Genomic DNA, 22,089 nt, shown 5'->3' on the forward strand with positions numbered 1-22,089 from the left:
CTGTAGTCTGAGAGATACGTAGTTTCAATGGTGAATAGAACATTAGCTTTGGGCCAATAGAACTGCTCTTCTTGTGGGTCACAGGCCTACCAACTATTTTTGTTTTATTCTGTATCTCCAAAGGGAACCAATCTATCATTTTACCTATTTGGGGTGGGAGAGGGGATGGGGGAGGGGTGGTGGGTATCTTTATAGTTAACAATGCAATCGGAATTAACTGTACAGTAAACAATTACATCCTGCATCTCCAGAGCTGAGTTTGGTCGCCCAAACAGTGAATCTGATCATCTCCGACAGACGATCATTAATAATTTGCCCTGTCGACATCTCTGTATGGGTTTAAATGATGTTTTCTGTATTAAACTATTCAATTTTTCACACTAAGGCAATTTAGTTCCTTTACTAGACTTGTCAACTGTTATTTCAAAGAATCAGAAAATTAATTTTGAAAAAGTATATTTTAATATATAGATTTGACATGAAATTAACGTTCATCTACAGACACTTCAGCTTCAACATTCTTCGCTGTGAAGGCAACAAAGTCTGTATTGTTTATGGCAACTATGATAACAATTTGACCTCCATTTTTTTTTTTATAATAATTTTAGTTTCAGGCTACTATCAACAGATATTGGGTGGACAGGGGGGGGGAGGGGGGAGAGACCTTGTAAAAGGACAACAAAATGTGTGAGGACAACTACAGATTATTATAATCAATAATAAATGTCAAACATGTCATCATACACCAAACTACTGTAACTATTGGCTGTTCCCACAACCATTCTGGCTTCTTAGACTTTGTAACCTTTTCACCTCAATTCATATATATCCTATTTTGAAAACCAAAGTTGTTATTAAGTTCAAAGCTACTTGGTTTCATAGAGTGATACTAAAATAGAAATAGAGAAAGGCATGTATCCCTTCAAAGTCAATCTACCTGTGGTTAAAGAAAATTGATTTTTTAGGTGATTTCCAATTTCTCTTCATTTGACATTTGAAGGCTTTTTTTTTTGGTCTTCCCATCACTGTTTACGGTATCATTTATTATTATTATTATTTTTGGGTGAGGGTGGGGGAGAGAGGGAGGGAGGGGAAAGGGAGTGAAGGAACAATATTTGAAGGATCTTGCCTATTGGAGTTAAGAATCTTTCCACCATATTGTGTCAAATTCAATGCAAATTGCAAAACTTGCTACATATAGTGTGGACGTTCACTTTTTGATAACGCTTTTATGGCAAGGTGTAAGGATGCAACAATGTCAATTACAAACGATGCCAAATTCCTATTAAATTGTCACAAGACTTGGTAGGTGGTGTAGAAGTGTTAAGTACTGTATATAGACTTTATCCCATACTTGTTTATGATGGGCCAATATTCAATGGGTAAACAATGGCTACACTACATATCATACAGGGACACCCACAGGATTCAACTTAAGCAAACATATATAATTATATATATATACAGCATCCTGTTTCGTCAAAGTCTGACGTGTTAAGACGATAGTTATATGCTATACAGTAGAACTGCATGCTGTGAAGCTGATTACGTCACAATAGGCAGCCGATTCTATTGTCGTGATAGGGACACACAGGTTAGCCTTTCTGGTCTTTAAAGTGTTTACTTGTTTTCATATCGGAATTCTTTAGAAAACGTTGCCAAAATGAAAACAAGACTACTGTACTATCACAATGACGCTGCGTTCTCACGAACTTGCTGTCACCCTAGTCTACCCGGCGCTCCAAGTCGAGCTCGGGTGAGCCTCGCGATTCTTAACATGGGGACGGGGTTCAGGAGGGGATCTTTTCAATCCCCCTCCAGAGGTGGTGGATTGAACTCCCTGATACTTTTGCTAAATCCCAGAGCCTGCTTACTTGTGTTTAAATGAGCGCGGTGGGACAAAAAATCATGGTGTCTGTTTATGGTCGGCGGAGAGGGGAGGGGGGAGCATCACCTATTACCTCCTGGTGACGCCGAATCAACACACCTCTAGAGACTGCTACTATTTATCAAGAACTACCAACTCCCCCCCCCCCACAAAAAAAAACTCAGACCGACTGAATGATATTCCTTATGAAGGACCAACTGAGAGAAAATAAATTAGGCTATGTGGAGAACCAATTTTTCCCCCCCTTTTTTTACTAATTACCACCTTGTGCTTCTTTTCTAACATTGTGATAAGGCTTCCTCATGTAAATCATAAAGTAAGCCGTTCCATGCTGTAGCTATAAAAGTACTTTCGGTTTCCCCTTCATATAGTTCTAAACCATGTTTGGAAGTTTCAAGCAACCTTTCAATGAAACCATGAAGAGTGGGCACAGTGCTAAATTATTTGTAGTGCATACAATGAGGGGAAGACAGGTGAGGGAGGCCAGAAGTCAAATGCAGATTTGATATAGATCCATTTTCATCATTTCTATTTCGTGTACATGACCACGACGACCATTATACATGCAAAATACGGTGCACTTCATATCAACATATTGCATATTTTTACATATTTTTATTTTTACGTATTATTTTTATTTTTACATACATATTTTTATGTAATATTGGTCAAGGACGAAAGAGTAAGGTTTATCAGTATTGGCCACAAAGTTTCATCATTTCAAGAGGTTGTCATCAGAACGTTCCTATCGGCTTTGATACTCCACATAATTCCCGTGCAATTGAGGAATATTTATAAAAAAAATTTATTAATATCTTTGTGGGTAATTAATGAATGATTTTTGCTTGTCATAGCGGTTAAAATGCTTGTTGAGATATTGAGCATGGGTGACCATTATTCAACTATCTAGCATATTTGGAATCAAGAGTCATGACCTTTAAATTTGTATTGCCCCCCTCAACACTCCCAGAGCTAGGTGATTCACACAATGACCTTCTACAGAAAGCCTCCCTCCCTTCCCCCCCCCCATACTAGTTACTAATTGTTGAGGTCATCAAGCCTTCTGGGATTTCAAAGGTTACCTAAATAACACGGTTATGAAATGCATGGTGGAACCCTGTTCTGACTTTAAATGACCCATCACAAAAACCATTGTGTTGTACTAATTACCGACAACAAGTGTACGGGACAGATTGCTAAAAGAAGACAAAATATACACGACTTGCACTTAACAGCTTCTAAAATTATTGTCCTTGACACTCTTACAATGAGGCCACGTTGTGGAGTTCCACCCTGAACCTGTTTTCGTTCAAGAATTCCAAATAATACAGTAAGAACAGCTCGCCACAATTGTAATGTGTTTTGTCGATGAACAATTAAACAGTGAGTACCACTGGGAGGTAAGTGACAAGAAATACCTGTCACGCTCAACCTGGTTACGGCAAAAACATGACAGACTGTCTGAATACAGAGTATTATCTGTATGTATGTGTTTATACCGTAGTGTGATTCATTCTCAAGATGACTGGTACAAAACTTGGTAAAAAAAATTTGTAAAAAAAAAATTGGTAAATTGGTTAAAAAAAAAAAAAAAAATTGGTAACAAAATTGGTTTGTTTACAAGAAGCTTCAAATGGTATTCGATGCGATTCTAGTCACACAAATTGCTGCATTATGTATGTAGGTATGTATGCAGGAACTCGCGAAGAAGCCTCACTGGCTTATAAAAGCCGCAAGCTGAACAAAGTCAGTCTCTTAAATTCATATTTAATGTCCATGATTATGAATTGTCAATTGTCAACAACTCTGTAACTGGACGACATACTGTACATTAATCTTGGAATGACTCGAAACGGGACCTTATGATTGGAAGGCACCGGGAAGGCACTGACCTGGAATTATCATTCCAATTTTTAGTAGAATTTGTATGTAGTAGTTCCTTATAGTGTTGCGCCGATATCACCAATATCGGTTTTGGCCGATATCCGATATTATCATCCCAATATCGGTCCGATACCGATACTTTTTAACAGACAAAATAAAGGCAAAATTGTACTTTTAGTCATGCATACATTCACAAATAAATCTTCAAGTAAACAACAAAATATGGTGTTTTGTTTTCCTTTTGTCCTAAGTTGAAAAGAATGACTTTTTTTCTGGTTTTGAAAAAGAGAATGGTAATTGAAATCCAACCAGAATCTTTTTCACTGCAGCGCTGCACACGATAATAAAATGGACGCAGTAAATGTGAGCCTTAACATCGTAAAGACTTACAAGTATCTACAGTGTTAACGTATGCTTGCAAAATGGCATCTAAATTAGGTTACAAACTGTCGATCACAATGTAAAAGTTATAATAAATTAAAAATGACAGTTGCAGGCTAGGTTTCAAATATCAAACTGGAACATTCAACAAGACTACTACATGAAGCATCCATGGTATTCAACCGTGAAACTACCTACCACACAAGTTCAAAGAATAAGTACAGCATCCTTCTTCTAACTGAGCAAACTTACCCACCTTTCCTGCTTACTCATTAAGAGTCATGTTTAGAAAACAAATAACGCACGCACGTGTTGTGCGATGGGTTGTAAAAATCACGTTGAAACTGGTTTGAGCAGCCTCCGATTTCATTTTCTTTCTCTTGTGTCACATACATGATACAGTACTTTACATTTGATACAAAAGTACTTCAACAACAGCTTCCCAAAATTTGTGTCGCAATAGGTTAAGTTTTAACCGCGCAGCGCAGTACTGTACCATTCATAATTTGCATATTACACCAAAATTTACACTCGGCGTCCAGATGGCGGTAAAAGGTAACATCATGTTCAATTTGTTGTGTCGTACCCATGGTGCGATGAATTTGGGCAAGTTCGAATGTCAATGACCTACTTATATCCCATCCTCCTTTCGAGATCAACTTCCTATTATGAAAGTTCTCAGGATCTGACCCAGAGTTCTTAATCTTCCTGTCAGGGTAGGGGGGGGGTGTTGGGAGAACAGATCCAGTGCTCGACGAGATCACAATAACAGGTGCGAAAGAACCGAGGATCGCGGCGGCCCGAGCTAAGGATCACATGTGACGCCATGTCCTGTTGCCTGCCACACCGTTTGCTATATGATACAAGGGTGCATGCAACTATGACATGACTTGCTATGTTTCTTCGTAACCTCCCATTTCTTAATCGCCCCCTACAGGTCTGATCTTAATGGCGAACTTAAATGTAAAACTGGAGTGAACTATTGGCGGTTTTGCAAACACACCGTCACAAACGGAGGAGGATCAGGTGTGAATGCAAATTTCCTATTTCATCCACTGTATAGTATTTTTTTTAGTACAGTTAACATTCCAAGGCTGCTGTCAACAGTTCAGTTTTCTACATTGCCCCCTCCCTCCATCTGCAACCCCCCTCCCCTCCACCGCAATGTTTTATAGTAACATCAACAATGAATTTAATACTGTAGTATATCATTCCAATGTTAAATGAGTACAAGTTTCTTAGACATACAATCCCTGCTGTACATATTAATTTTCTGCCAGATTGCTCATTACAATCCCATTGGTATTAACCCCACCCTCCCATACCAATCATTACCATTTTTTTCAAGCAATTAATTCAATTAATATACCAGCTGTACTTTCTTTCTTCTGTTTTCATTCTTTTCTTTGAATAATAATAATTTAAAAAAAAATTAAGGGTTCTATAATTCACATTCATGTTGGTATATTGATGTATATATTAAAGCAATAATTGTGTTTGTTCAGATGGAGGTTTCTCTTCCCCTCACGTCCACAATGATTTCTTCTGTGCACTGCACTATCCAAGTCCAAGGGAGGTGTGTATACCCATACATACCCATACATACTGCATATATGTGGGTATTTCGTGAGACCTACATTCAGATTGAATGTGTGTGAACTGGACAAATTTTATGCTAATTTTTAATATGCAAAAAAGTTCTAACGCTTACCGGCATTGAAGGCTTCAATGGCTTTTGTTGTGTCGTTATCGAAATGCTGCAAAACGATCACTATGTCGTCTTTCTTGACGTTGTTCGCAACGCTCTCACGTACTTTTGTTATCTGTGGAATGAAGGAAAAATGACTAAGGTCGTTGACTAAAAGAGATAATGATAGAATCTGGTGCGTAGTGTTGTGTTCGTTTGAATACAGTAATGACAGCATTGAAAGGTTCTTGTAACATTAATTCATGGAATAATAGGTAGCCTGAGATAGGTTGTGAAAGCTCGGCAAATATCAACAACTTAACTTAAATTTTTATCGTAATATTGAATGCTCTATTCAAATGAAAAATACATCAATGGTGTCTGTCCTATTGACAGGTTACCACAAAATGTTCAAGGAAATTTGACAAGGTTTTATTTCAGGCTCAGGATAATTAGTTTGGATGTGTTTATAATGCATATTATAAAACTTACTGGTTTATATTTTTACGAGTGACCCACTTACCTGTCTCCCCAGGGCATACTAGACACAGTTGAATGAGGTGCTAAAGTTGTGGGGAGACAGGTAAGCGGGGAACGAAGTAAATATTTAATTTCAACATGCCCCTCATTCCCCTTCTCCTCCCTGCCACCCTTTTTTCTTCATTAATGTTTACAGATAACAACTTAACCAATTAAGGTAATAAAGACAGTTCATTTTTAAACTCATAACAATTCATTTGTTTGGATTCTTTAATATTCAAAATTTTAACTTTGTGAGCATTTGTCGTTTTAGGGGTCAGAGCTCCTAGATAGACAGTGCGTTATGTAGCTTATAAATCAAACTACTCGTAGTTCATTCGTCTTTCATGTAAAACAATCGTTGCTGTTCCCTCCCTACCAGTAAATAAAATGAGCTTGTAATCATATATCGACATAAAGAAAAATCACCCTGCAAGGTTGCAACACTTGATACTGTGATCCATTAATGACATCCTTTAGGCTGTAATATTACACAGTTTTACCAATCTATATACGGCACATCACAAAAAATTGCACGGATTCATGGCACAAGCCGGATCTCCACGGAAAAACTTTCAAGGGTATGAAATATCGATCGTGTAGGATTAACAAGAAAACAAAGGAGATAGGATCTAATATTCCACTCGTTACCGGCCCATACAAAGTACTGATGAGAATTTCCTAACAATCTGGTATTGTAAAAGAATATATACTTCAGCTTTGAGAACGCTTACGGCGCTGTATCGTCACACAATGAATTACACAATTCACTCATTGTTATTAAATAATTGATTACACAATATATTTCTTGTTATTACACGATATATTTTTATTGTCATTACACACAATTTCTTACACAATTTATTACAAGATGCAGAATACATTAATACCTGTAAACAGAATCTGTGGTCATTTACAATCTGTAATGTAGAGCTCTAAGTTAACTTCTAAATTCCGTTGGTATTACCTCAGAACTAAACCGACAAAAGTTAAGCTCATAATTCTTCCTTGGATAATATGAATTACCATAGGCTATTTCCATCGTGAGGAGAGAATTTTTTTTTTAAAGGTGATTCAACAAATTTGGACTCTCTGCAGAACTCTGCAGAACATTATCATCAAGCTGTTTTTTCTTCACCTATTTTCCCTATTATGACATATATATTACAAACTGTACAGTAAGCTGAAAACTGATTTTTAACAACACAAACGATACGGTGACTCAATAGGTATCCAGAACCGCTTCCTTTTGTTTTTCAATGCAGGACAATATATATCTGGTTGCCATGAAACCTGCACAGGAAACAGTAACCACTACAGCTAGTATCTGTGTCAGGCTTTTTTTTCTTCTTTTTGTACGACCACAACAGACTTCTGAAAATAAACCGCCGACATCTCTCTTCGGCTGGGAGTTCCTTATTAAACTCTTTTATTTTCCAAAACTGCAGGTGAACGTAGTGATTGGTCGAGCGTCATTATTTATGTTCACTGATTGGTTGGGCATCAATATTTATGTTGATTCCACATTTTTTGTGAATTTGTGGTTTTTTTTCTTCTTACCTCCTTCCCATTACTGTTAGTTACCTGTCATCTTGTACACTGGTTTGTAAACTTTGCACCATTCCAGACGAGCAATGTTAAATTTATCAGTCACATGACTGGATAGCTTCATGAATGAGAAATCCAACGATAAAGGATCATAAATGTGGTTCTAACTGTCCTGGGTTTTGTGCTCTCCTCTTTTAGCGATTGCCTAACCATGTCGCTTAAAAAAATTGTGGTTTTCACGCTTTTCAAGCCGTTAAAATTCTAGACCTCTTTCGAGACCAAAACATGCCTAATAGTTTTACTACGAGTAGCCTACACACTACACTGCACTAATGAGGATATAATGTTAGGCTATCTGTAGTAGGCCTATACAATTAAATTAAATTGCAAAAGTTTAAAGGAAGATTTAAAACAGATCACAGAGACAGTCTACGTCCAAAAATGGCAGACTATTCTGTTTGCCGAACAGAGAAATCATTTATACTACACATAGTCATGGAAATGGGAAGTGTTTGAATGAGGATTTTCCTCGCTTTTCACAGACCAAACTTCCAAATTGAAAAGATGTTTTCCTCATTATCCCTCCTTTTCTTCCTGTTTTCAAGCCTGTATGGGAACCATGACAAATTGAATAAGTATTCCATTTTTTTTCCAGAATTTATGTTTGCAACACTTCCGAAGTTAATATCAATATGTCATCATCCGTGGTGTGAATTGTTCTCTATTATTGTCGGATTAAATGTCATTAACAGACTCTTTTTTTTTTTTTCAGGTAAACCCTTTATACTCTTTTTGATATGCCATGGAGTATGCCACCACCAAAACGATGCCAAAAGCCGCATTGACAAGTTGTGACGTCTCTGTACCGTAGTCGAAATTTCTGTGAAGTGCTCTCAGTTTATAACTGTAACCCATCGTCAAGAAGAAGAACTACTGATTTACTAGAAAACTTGAAAAAATATCTACAAAAACTGGCATATTAATCCATAAAACTGGCATAGTTATCCCTAAAACTGCCATAAACAGCCCAGGGCTTTCAACAAATACAGCAGCAAATGTTTCAAGAAAGGAGTCTGTGAAGTTTACACATCGTCACGGGAATTTGACGGCGGACAGAAACCGCTACTCGACTGAGCTAGATACCCTTGACTTCTGTCAAAGATTTCACCCCAAAGTTTTTTCATCCTTTCTCAAACGGTGGAACTGTCGCCCTGTGGCGCTCTTCGGGGATGATCTGCCCTTGTGTACGATAACGATTGACAGACACATGTCAGCAATCTCTCCAGCAGAGTCTGGAATTTTCAGTGAGCAATTGAGATGGCTGGAGAATGGGATCCTCCCATTTTCACACATCGAATAACTTCCCAAGCTAGTATTTCTGTAGTTTTCTAAACCCAACATTTCTGTATAAATCTCATTTTTTTCTTCAATAATGGACCCTCATTGGGAAATTGTAATCTTTTTGTTAAATAAATGTCGGCCTGGAAGGCAGACATTTTGCGATGCGAAGCGACTAGATATGTGTTTAGAAAAAAGCTGAATGGCTTATTACGCATGGGGTGCTATCCAATTTACAGTGTTAGCCCGATACAGTACTGTTAATGAATTTAGTCTGTAATTAACCACTGTTTTATGCAAAGATGCTTGATAACTCCTCCACTCTCCCACCCCTCCCACACCCCCTTAACCCACCCCCCTGCTCCCTCCTCCCAGTCAAACCGACACATATTCAGGAGCCGTTGTCACAGTTCAAAATTCCTCAAAGAGATTGAAAAGCATGTTAAATCCATAGAACTTAGCTTCTTTGATTTGTAACATGGAATTCCTGTTGACCTCATTTGTATTTAACACAACAACCACTGCCTGTGAAATTAACTGTTTGAAATGCACATGTTATGTATAGACCTTCCATTTAGGGTGGGTTTGTGCACGCTAAAATAGACCATAGTACCAAGGTACACACACATACAGTCTATAAATACATAAAAAAAATTCCAACCGATTATTGCATAATTTCGTGGGAAGGTATGCGGACACTGTCAAACACCTAAATACAATGTTAGGGGAAGCTGTATAAACATTTCACAACCCACATGAAAATTGATCTTAATTTTAATTATTATAATGACAAAATTACAAAATACATATATATATTTTAATTAATATATATGTAGATATATAGATATAATATCCTATACAATATATATATATATATATATATATATTGTAAAGGAAATATATATAAACATATATTTCCTATACAATATATATATTGTATACTGTAGGAAATATATATAAACATATATATTGTATAGGAAATATATATATTGTATAGGAAATATATATATTGTATAGGAAATATATATAAACATATATATTGTATAGGAAATATATATATTGGATAGGAAATATATATAAACATATATATATCCTATACAATATATATTTTATAGGAAATATATATATACATATATATTGTATAGGATATATATATATATTGTATAGGAAATATATATATATATTTGGGGGCCAATTTCCTATACACTTGACAAGCTGTTACAAACAATTACACAAAATCTAACGACACACATGTTAATTGTTTTCTGCACTAATGAACGGACCAGTCCCTCCGTTAAAAACATCCATATTTATGGATTCTAACCAACCTTTTCCGTCACAACCAAAACTAAATAAAAATGGCACGGTCTGGCATTTTTGTTGACACTTCTTTGGAACAGCTGTGATACTCCCACATTACATTAACTGTTTGTGCACACACAATACATATTTTCCTCTCAACAACCACAGAAAAAAAAAAAAAAAAAACTGCCAGGAAATCACAGTTTGCAAGCGTGACATCTGTTGATGAACTCCAAAAGGTCAAAGCTAAAACCCTCTGTATTTTGTAGGAAACTATGGGGAAGATGATACATGACAAAACACATTAATACCATATTATAATGGGCAAAAAAAATGTATCATGTTCACACTTCTTCACATCTGGCGTGTGCGCCTCCAGCCTGTACACTACATAGGCATATATGTTTGGTTAATGTTGGTAAGGCTCTCCTATGCTTTTCATTTAGCAGGGGTATGAAGGAAGGAAAGAAGGGAGGGAGGGACAGAGGGGTTGCAATTCTGAATCTGGTCATAAAGATAGTCATGAATTAAATAAATATTTCTGCAGAGGGAGTACCCCGCTTTAACGATGATCGAACAAAGTTTTTGTTCCCCGTCCAAAACGTACCTTTGCTTTCACATTATCTGTAGTAATATGATTGGTAGCCATGACAGCCTTTGTCCTTTGGTCAAACACGACACCACCGTTTGCTTCCTCTGTGGAAGAAGAAGAAGGAGAAGAAGATGATGATAAATAAAAATAAGCCAATCCTGTTACTCTTCGACGATACAACCACATTAATTCACACACAAGATATGTACAAAACATAGCTGCCTTTCTCTTTAAAATTTAAATTATTATTATCTTTTTTTTACTTTCCATATTTGAGGTAATTTTCTGTAACAACTGGAGATCATTAAACAGACTGCTGAACTTCCATTTGATCATAATAATAAGAAAATAAAGACAAAAAATGTTCCAAAAGTCTTGTCCAAATGGACATTACTAATTATCATTCCACATCTCACCTCTATCCTCCCATTCACGTTTTTAGCTACCTGTAAGACATTTCTTGAACACTAACGGATCACAAAACCCTGAGTGAAAGTTTAAAGATACCAAAGAAAATGTTGTATATCTCCTATTTCCTTTTTATTCCCTCTCACTTTGCTGAACATTTCAAAACATTTTCATATTGGATCCTCCCATTAAATATGAGAGTGCTGGAATGAAATGCTTCAAAATTTATGAACGTACTTTACTGTATAACGAGGTTTCTTAATGTGGAAGAGCAATTTGTAAATAATCATAAATATCATCTCTTCCTTTCATATACCATACATCTTCCTTCGAATGTCTTACAGTTCATCTGATGAAATCACAAGCTAATGTTCAGTTAATTAGACTCCCCAGGATACCATCAAACCATCTCTGCTATTGCCGCAGGGATGCTAAACACTTGTTACCATGCCAACCATAGATGATTCCCCCCCCCATTCTTTTATTTTACATTTTGATCTGTCGGCTGAACATTAAGGCCATTACTGAGAGAGCTAACCGCACGAAGGAATAGCAAGCATCCTTAATATCAGAAATAAGAATACAGCGGCATTGACATCTAAAAGGAACGAGGTTGAACGGGGTACAGTATAAGTGATTTGTAAAAGACGTAAAAATGAGCAAAAATTTTATTTTGACCAGATTTGGGACACATGGATGGACAGGGACTAGAATGTATACCATATTATATACTGTAAGTGCAAAGAATTGTTTACTCCTGAAACCAAATAAGCACTAATGCTGACATGCCCTTGGAATAATATCAATAATAATTTCTTAACATTGTTTTTTATCCTTCCTGAATCAATCTGCACCATCAAATTCTTCCTCCTCCTCCATTATCTCACCCCCCCCCCCGGGGGCCTTCCATTCTCTTCCAAATCATGATTAAACAAAGGAAAATATCCCCTCCCCCCACCCTAGGTTAATGTTACTCCACGAATGAACAGATTCCTGGTGTCAAGCAAACTGAAGACTGAGGAATCGTCCACCTTCATTAAAGGATTATTCCAGTGGCCGCTGTGTCTGTGTTGTACGAGATATTATTTCCCCTCCGTGGAGAAGTGAGTTAAATATTATTTAAAGAAAAGACTAAAAAACATTTCCAACTAACTTGCTGTGATGGTATTGCATTCTCTCTGTAGTCACCAGAGGCATACATTCACAAAATAACACCAAAATTTGAAAAAGTCATATCATCGATCATATCTAGGATTTGGTTTTCACCTACAGACACAGCAGCAAATTTCTAGTATTATCAATCATCTCCAGCCATTGGAATGTCCCTTTAATTTACAAAAGAAATCAATTTGTTTTCAGAAGTAATAGATTTATTATGATGTCTTACTAACAATTATTTCCCTTCTAAATCAATTGAAAACGTGTCAACATTTATTTGAATTCTTACACTTTATACAACATGGAGTACCTATTGGTTGTTGTCAAACTTCCACGAATGGCCAAGAATAATTATCGGTATAGTTTTTGTGCCTGTTTAGCAAATTGTCAAGAGATTTGACTGAGCCCTCATCAAATGCTCTGAACCAGCAGCCTGACAGGTAGATGACTCCCAGACTCAAAAGTCTCCAAAGGTCAGACAAGTTTAACAACTATTACATCCACAGGGAGAGAAGATTGTGCCCTTAAAGCAGAACTTTTAGTTCTGGAATTTTTCGTCACAATCTGCCATCGGGTGGCAAGGGTAGTAACAGATCCTGCCAGGTACGACAGCAGACATGAAAACATAATGTTAAATCCATGAATACCACCACACCAGAGACTATGCGATTAGCCATGTCAAATTTGGAGATTTTTAAAGTTAAAAACAAAAGGAGTACGAGGGATACAATTTGTGGGACGTAATTGTATTTGGCGATGGATTTTAGGCAGTTTGATACACCCTCACAAGTTTTGGGAAAAGCCAAAAGGTTGGTTAAGGACATGGATTTCTTTGATTACCAATGAGATGTTGCAATCCAAAGTTACTGTACAGTAAATATCACATGACATGCTCGGAACAATGCAAATGACAAACTATTTAATGCGAATTCAGGAAGTCGGTTGATCTAGCCGTTTTCATGTCGTAACATGTCTCCAGTCTGTGTCAAGTCAAGCTAATATTATGGAAATAGAGATCAGCACACATTGGAAGGGGTGCACCCATGCAATGATAGTACCGGCCAATAATAGGAGATATCCCCCTTCTGTCTGTATCGCTAAACTTTCCATCAACTTGCAGATATTTTGCTAACTCATACAAACACTTGAAATTTTTTGTCCTTATTTTCGTCATAGTCATTTGTAACGATTGGGTAGGTCCCCCCCTCCCTTTCAAATATCGGTATCACCCAATATATGGGATTTTAAGTAAATCAGATATCCGTGAAAGCCTATTGTAGTAATATCAAGATGAAACGCTAGTCCATAGTACTACAACAGTATAGGCCTAATTCGTGTGCAGTATCTAAAGAGTAATCAGTAATGGAAGACTACAGTGCCTCAAACAAGCGGTACCAGGTTAAAACACAAATAATAAACAAGTGTGTGAGTTTCAGTCCTCCTAATGAAGTTTTCTTGTACAACAGTGAGTGGGCAGCAGGGCCCAGGAGTCATATACAGGCCATTTAAACACCATAATAAATACTTTTTGACCTAATTAATAAAAACTTATTAGATCACTATTGAGTTTGGCAACCATAATTTAAGACAGTGTATAAGGAACCACCCCCTCCCTACACAGGAAGTAAAGGATGACCCAGAATGAAAAGTCAAAGGGCAAAGTGGTAATAAAACGATGTCAAGAAATGAATTTTACAGAGCCCAATGATGTTGCTCAAGTGCAAAATGTTACTTACTTTACACGTTATGATAAAATCCAATGTAAAAAAATTGCTCATTTTTTAATTTGATTTTCTAGGTGCCATTTTGTTTATTGGTCTTCATTCATAACACAGTACCTATGAAACCATATTTAGTAATGAAATGAAACCAATTCACGGAACCCCACCCGGTTTATGTCCAATATCATTTCCAATTCAACTTTGATGGCTTAAAGTGTGGTGACCGTGTCTTTCGAGTATATTCTGATCTTTTCTTCAATTCTGTCAAATCCAATGAAAAAGTGCAGCCTTCAGAATCCTTTAAGCAATCCCAATATATATTCAGCACAGCAGGGGCTTGTGGTACCTTGCAGAGCCCAGGAACATTATCCATATGTTGGGTCAAAGGTCAACCAAGGGATTACATGGAATGTATCTACTACCAACATTAATGCTAGCATTCCTTTTTCAAATAATAAACTTCTCTAAACATTTTTGAACATTTTCAGTGAATTTTCTTATCTCTCTTTTTTTTTCATGTATGAGATAACAAATAAATCAGTTTTGAAGATATTGTTATGTAAATTTTTAATCGCAAGTCGGTTAGCATATCGGCTGATATCGAGAGAGATTGAGGGATGGATGAGAGCAGCTAGGGATGAAATAAAGGCAGAGATGAGCAAATATGAGAGGAAGCTTTTTCAAATAACATCTATGAAATTCTCCTCCTACCCCTACCTAGACCTCTCCCGGGCCCGGCCGGCCTCTCCAAACTCCTCATCATTCCTAGCATATCCAATCCCATTCAGAATGTATGTAACATTTTTCTTCAGTGAAGTGGAAACAAGACATTTAGAAGCAATGTGGATTTAATTGTTTTTAATGGATTTCTACATCAATGACATCAAACCAGCGACTTTGCCAGACATTTTAGGGTTGGGGAGGGGGAGGGGTTAGTGCACAGCAAATGGGACCAACAGTTGGGAGGCATGGAATATTGGTGATGCCAGCTACAGTGTGAGTGAGGATAGCCCAGCCATGTCAGCGTGGGGTTCAGGGATCCACTACAGGGTCCCTGATTGGGGTCATAGGAAATGGAAAACTACTGAAATTTTGGGGACTTTATCACTTCCTGAACTATCAGCTTCAAATCAACAGAATTGTGGAGGTAGACACAAATAACTTATAACTCAGGAGAAGACAAATTAGTTGTGTACCTTTTTAGTTTTGTGTTGGACATGGCAAATTTCATTTGGGAAATTGGAGTGTGGGGGAGAGGAGCACAAAGTGTTCAGGGGGCTTTGCCCTGCCCTGCCCCGACCCCCCCCCCACATTCTGCAATCCCTTGGGAGATGCCACTGCCTTAAAAGCAGTTGATCTTGATAACAAAAAAATGATGCTGTGCAATATAAGTACAAAAAATCTCACGATATTGTTGCTCATTAGCTACGTAGACCAATCAACTATTTCATTTCAACTTTAAAATTAAGGTGAGCATCAAATGTTTTGAAGGTGTCTGTGTTTCATAATTTGGCGAACGAAACCAAATTCAGGAACTACTCTACTCCATTGATGACTCAGCCTAGAAGCAGGGAAGAAGCTCCAGCGGGGTTCCCGAGTGTGGACGGCAATTACAATCCTATCCTGAGTTTTGATACTCGTTAGATCTGGAAAACTAGGTGCTGGCCGACCTACCCGAAAAGTTGCTGCAAAGACCCAAAAGGTCTCAGCCCTCCGACAGTTGAATATTTATAGCTATACCGACTCTTTCCTGTGTTTTTCTTTAACAGGGATGTCTCCCGAGTTAGGATTGTTGATAATCGGTGAATTAATACACCCACCCACTCGAGATAGAGAGGCACACCCAATATTGAAAAAATCCACACACAATGGTTCAGATTTATGCATCGTTTGATGTATCACTCACGCTCTCTGCTACCGATCGTTCGCAAAATGTGTGCTATGCACCTACTTCGACCACAGATCCCCCCAGTGATATTTGCACAGTCAACGAATGTAAACAACACTTGAATAACACAAATAGCAGAATGAAAAGCCTTTACTTCACATTTTAACTTGATTATCCAGTTGACAATTTTTGGGTCCTGAAAGATGCTGAAATTGGTCAAACTGAGTGCAATAAAACAGGCAGTAAAACAGGTCTCGAAATGTTACCCCAAAAAGTTTGCACTTTAAGGCTAGTGGTAACGGGGAAAGAGGGAAAATCGCAGTTTAAGGCAACTTATGCAATGCAAAATATATATAAATATTATATAAATATTTGGAGATTCTTTTCCCTTTGCTTTTCTTTCATTTCAATTCACTTTGTGAGGAGACCATGTCAAATATGAAGTGAAAGAGGATGTGGGGGGGGGGGGTTGAGAGAAAAAATATATCCAGCCACTTTGATTGATAAGCGTCTCTCATCATTGACTGATAGCAGCCAACTTTTCAACTTTCAATCGAATGATGGAAAACTCAAACATAGGATTTTTTGTTTTTGTATTTCCTGCACGTATTCCTCAAATATCACTGTACATCCATATCAACATTGGGGAATACCCGCAACTTTGGCAACATAGAACAGGGTCATAATTATACTTACAATAACACAGCATGTAATCAAGTAATTGCACCAATGCAGTCAGTGAACGGTAAACACAATCGAGTAAAAATGTCGAGTTACAAAAAACCACAACCAATCAACTTATTGGACCAATGCCGTCATCGAACTACAAAATTGTTTTGTGCCTAACATACTGTAATGGGAAGAGGTCCTGTACTCCTGTCGGTGGTACCCTCTCCCTCACTCAACTTTTGGTGATAATCATGGGTACAGAAAAGCCATTATGGTCCTATGAGCAATAAGTTTTCATGAATGAAGTTTAAAAAAACAAAACAAAAAGCATCAATTATGTGGGTAATAAGAAAATAATATGCAACGCTGAGCAAACAGAAAGGGATGTCAAAGGTCGTCAGTATTGCTTCCAAAAATGCTAGTGAGTCAGATACTGGTCACCCATGTCATGCTCTGAAAAAGTTAACTTTCCATTGCTTGCAAGTGAAGTTTTTTTCTTGTCGCTACAAAATGCAGACAGTCAGGAAACGTGATACCTTGTTATATTTTATCTAGACCTGAGATGTCCATCGCTACTATGTGCACTGTGTTGTGGGTATTGACCGTAGCTGTATGTACTGACTGTACACTAGTGTCTAATTACCAATGGTAGCAAGCTGTGTGTGTTTTCTGGGATCGGTGGTGGTGTCTAACACTTCTGTTACACCTCAATCGACACTAGGTCAGATTACCGGGCATGAGACATTTCTTTGTGCGCGAGTCTTCACACCCTTTAATATCATTCCCTTAAACACCAGATATGGTTTACTGATTGCATGTAATCTATTTTGATTGGCTAAGAGCCTGAATCAATTCGTGACACATTAACTGAAACCATTCTGGAGTCTACATACTTTAATACCGATATCGTACAGGAGTATGAACCAAATGTGAGTGGCTTATCCTCGTATTTTGTAACAAGGCTGGGCGGAAACTGTAAATCTTCACCTTACTTTGAAGGACATACTGTAGTCTTAGGGGCTTGAGATTTTGACCGTTGATGATCATGTATTGTAAATGGTTTAATCTGCAATTAAGATTTTCTTTTGTTTGCTAAAGCAGATGTGTTAAGGAGAAATGACCTTGCTATATACATATATAGATTTACTGTTAAGCCTTTGTTAATAACTATGAGGAAATTCTTGTCCATTGTTCTTTTAAGTCACAATGACCTCCTTCAGAGACATCTTTCATTGTAAATCATAAATTGTTCGGTCTTTACTAAAGATGAAGGCGCCTATGACATTGAGTACCCATTTTTTTTTTACACTCTTAATGAGAATTCTGATTGTACTTATGCAAGCAATTTCACTTACATATAATTAAAATGTTGAACTATACACAGAATTATCGAAGTCAAAGTATATACATACTATGTTAATGGAAGATGCTGTTACACAGCAAACTTAATACTGTTTGCTGCATGGAAAGAAAAAACAAAGAAAAAAAAAGGGAAAAAAAGACAAAGCAAAAAAACCTTGGGAGAGAGTCAGGAACATTGACGCTGTCTGCTAATTAGGGCAGACAGTCCCACCTAAACCCCGCCCACCATTTAAGGACGATATCAAACAAAGATGTTATTCTTTGCTGAGAGGCAATCTTATTACGTACAGCTGACTGATGTACTGAAGTCGACAGGCATGCATGCCACTTAGAACATGGTATAGGAAATAGGATCAGCTACTGTATGTGTCTCCAATCATCAAACCATCACATAGAGTCATCAGGATGGTGAATGAAGAGAGGAGTGTATCCAAGATTGCAGGTTACAACTGTTCTCGTTAAACAGAGCTTTGTAAATGTAATGGACACTGATTACATAGAATTTCACTATAACCTACATGTTTTGCTTTAACATAGTTTTATTTGGAATGACAATTGAAAAGTTGAACAAAGGCAACCCTCCCCCACCCAACCCCCTCCCCCAATGGCATGGATTCTATAGCAAATAGAACTTGTTTTAAGCATCTGATTCGCAGACAAGTCTTACACTGTGTTTGCTCCATATAGCGGCTCAGTTTGTTCGGATACGTGCAAGGGCAACAACATGTGTATAGTTGGCTGTTGTGTACATAACAGAATGTGGTTAGGGAATACGCAACACAATTAAGGCATAGATATCCTTTTGTTCATTCGTTTTTGCTTGCTTTTCTCTCTTCCTCTTCCGCGCCTCGAGCACCCTTCCGGGTGGATATGCATGCATTATAAGTCACTATTATTATGTAGATATGCATGTTTCATCCTCTGTTGACTCCTTTATAAACAAAACATTTTTGGTTTGCTCATTCTTTGCCAAGGGACAAAAATTTAGTGGAGAAAAAGTTCCTCATCATAACAGTATGATTGTAGGGAACCGGTCAAAACTATGTATAAGATCAATTTAGGCCATCATGATAGGCATCCCTTTGGGTATCTTTATAAAGGAAGGCATAATATAGCTTTAAGCTCAAACATGGCAACAATAATCCACCATGTAATAAATCCCACTGAATGATCTTATTACTATTGTTAGCTTTGATTGGAGGCCAGCTGTATCAAAAAAATATTAAATTAATTTTGTGATGAAGTCTGTCCAACTCTTCCATCCAACTCCCATCCTCCCCTTCCCCCAATTGCATAAAAGGTAGTATTTAAAAGAAATCTTAGCCTAAGTTGTAAATACTTGACTACATAACTCCTCCCCACACCTGTTCCACCCCCGACCCATTCCACCACCCGTTCTTCCCCCACCCGTTCTTCCCCCACCCATTCTCTCTCCCCCCCATAAATCTTAACTATATCACCATTCCCCTCTCTCTCAGAGGTTTGGATTTCAGCTACACCACTGAAAGATCAATATGTAACGAATTGTCTGACATGGCAAAAATAAAAGTAGAAATTAAAGCATTTTCTATAATTGGGACAATCACTTTCAATCAATACTGTTGGACATGGGTACGTACCAATCATGCCAATTTAAGTAACTAAGGATTTTCCATTTCAAAAAATAACTATAACATTTCAACATAAACCAAAGAAATACTAAAACAAATTAAAAAATGAAATGAAATAAAATAAAACTTAATTTAAAAAATTCCAAAGAAATATCAAAATAAGTTGTACTTCACCAGTTTTGTTGGTATACCTTGGTAAGAGTCAGGGTAAGTTGGAATCTCCAAATTTAATCCACTTTTTCAGTTTAGTCCAGAGTAAAGTTTTCAAAGATCTCAAGTCCCAGAACTCTTTATGTATAAGTCCTTCTCAATGATATATACAACCTTTTTACTCCTACTGTATAGAGAGGTGTTAATGCATAGTGTATTTCACAAAGTCCTAAAGCCTCAAAAATTTCCTGAATGGTAAAAATTTCGATCGAAAAACCCTCCCAGCAAACAGATCAGATATAGGACTTATGCAAATGCAGCAGCATTTTGAAATACGACACCGACGTTTGACGACCGACACACCAATGTCTCTTCTTATACAATAAAACCTGTTTTGTAAATGTGTTCGTGCAATGACAGCCTAGTTCAAACACCTGCTGAGGACTCCTATTCACACACACACACACAGCTAGCTCAGAATCCAAACCATCAAAAACAGTTGTCATTCACTGTGTGTATCAATCCCAATTCGGCAGATTTTCTGCAAAGTTAGCAGAATCCAAACCAATTGATTGGTTGCCTACAAAACCAGCTGAGAGTTATTTTTTTTTATTCCTGACTGATTTGTTCAGTACTGTGTGTGGTGTATGCTGATATCAATGTACACATTGAAGAACAGTACACAACACAGTAAACTATCACTGCAGCAGGGCTCTGTGTACCAGGGTGATAAGCTAATCTCTGCCTTGTACCTGTAAGTAGTATGCAGGCACACAGAGGGAGGAGTACCTGTTGAGACTTTGAATACTGACAGCTGTATGTAATCAAGTCCACTCGGACTGGGTGGAATAGAGCTGAGATTATCAAACGGATCCTAATTGTGTAACTACCACCCAAATCTCTTTGCATAACCCAACTTGTAGCCTCCTATATTGGGAAATGAGAAAATCAGGAATTGTACTCTTAATATTTAGGTAGATGGGTTTTTTTTTGTCTTTTTTGTGTGTGTGGCTGGAACTTTAAACTGTACAGGCAATATTACCGATACAGCTACTGTATAAACAAAAAGTTAATCAGTATTGTAATAACCAACAATTACTTACAAATTAAAAAAGGCAAGTTTAATACGTGGGTTCATGAACAAACCAATTCGTAATATAGACATGGAATTCTTCCGGTAAATGAAGGTCCGTTACCACCGCGATATGAACTACGATTGGGCAGGGAAAGTTCGGACTTCATGGTCAAAGACAGAGTGGAACGTGGGTAGGACCAGGAGGGGGGTCACAAGTCCCTTGCATGCAAACTTGTTCGTAAGTACCGGGGCAAATTTGGGGTGGATACTGAAAAAAAAACCTGATTCATTAAAACCGAGGGTGTGGCAGAGATTGACATTTGGAAAGATCTGTCTATCACCAGTCTACTTAATGAAATAGGTAACGTAACGAAACATGGATCTTATGTGTGGCTCGGTCAATATTGAAAAAATGGAATAATTTGATGCGTGATAAAGTTTTTGTAACATTATTGAAGGATCTGAACTTTTCGTTTGTATCTTATAAAACACTTCCACCGTTCCTGCATATAAAAACTGCCATCATGCTTGCACTTGTCTAGAAAATTTACCTATTTTGAAAAACATTTTATTAAATATAATGTGCAATATTCGTACCAGATAAATTATTCCCTGAAAAAAAGTGTAAATAGTTAGATTTTGCTTATAAAATATTTAATTATGGGACTGCTACAACGATATGTGTAAGCAGAATGGGTAACATTTTTTTGTCAGTTAAAGGGTGTGAAGACTCGCTCAAAAAGAAACGTCTAAAGCCGGTATCTGACCTAGTTTCGAATGAGGTGCAATAGATGTGTTAGACACCACCATCGATCCCAGAAAATACACACACACAGCTTGCTACCGTCGGTAGTTAGACACCAGTGTACAGTCAGTACATACAGCTGCGCTCAATACCCACAGCACAGT

At 37.4% G+C, this 22,089-nt stretch overlaps 1 protein-coding gene across 4 annotated transcripts in view; it reads right to left on the reverse strand.

The window, feature by feature from the left end:
• Positions 1-22,089, reverse strand: part of LOC139964452 (uncharacterized) — a 60,527-nt gene that overhangs the window by 21,487 nt on the left and 16,951 nt on the right. For 2 of the 4 annotated variants that reach the window (XM_071966017.1, XM_071966018.1), the window contains exons 2-3: positions 11,155-11,243; positions 5,865-5,976 (exon numbers count right to left, since the gene is read on the reverse strand). In XM_071966017.1, the coding sequence (XP_071822118.1) occupies positions 5,865-5,976; positions 11,155-11,243 (201 nt within the window). Of the gene's footprint in view, positions 1-5,864; positions 5,977-11,154; positions 11,244-20,129; positions 20,792-22,089 lie in introns of those variants that run through there. The other 2 variants (XM_071966019.1, XM_071966020.1) reach the window with 2 other exon arrangements.

The sequence above is a fragment of the Apostichopus japonicus genome, chromosome 23 (genome assembly GCF_037975245.1).
Source record: "Apostichopus japonicus isolate 1M-3 chromosome 23, ASM3797524v1, whole genome shotgun sequence".
Taxonomy (NCBI): domain Eukaryota; kingdom Metazoa; phylum Echinodermata; class Holothuroidea; order Aspidochirotida; family Stichopodidae; genus Apostichopus; species Apostichopus japonicus.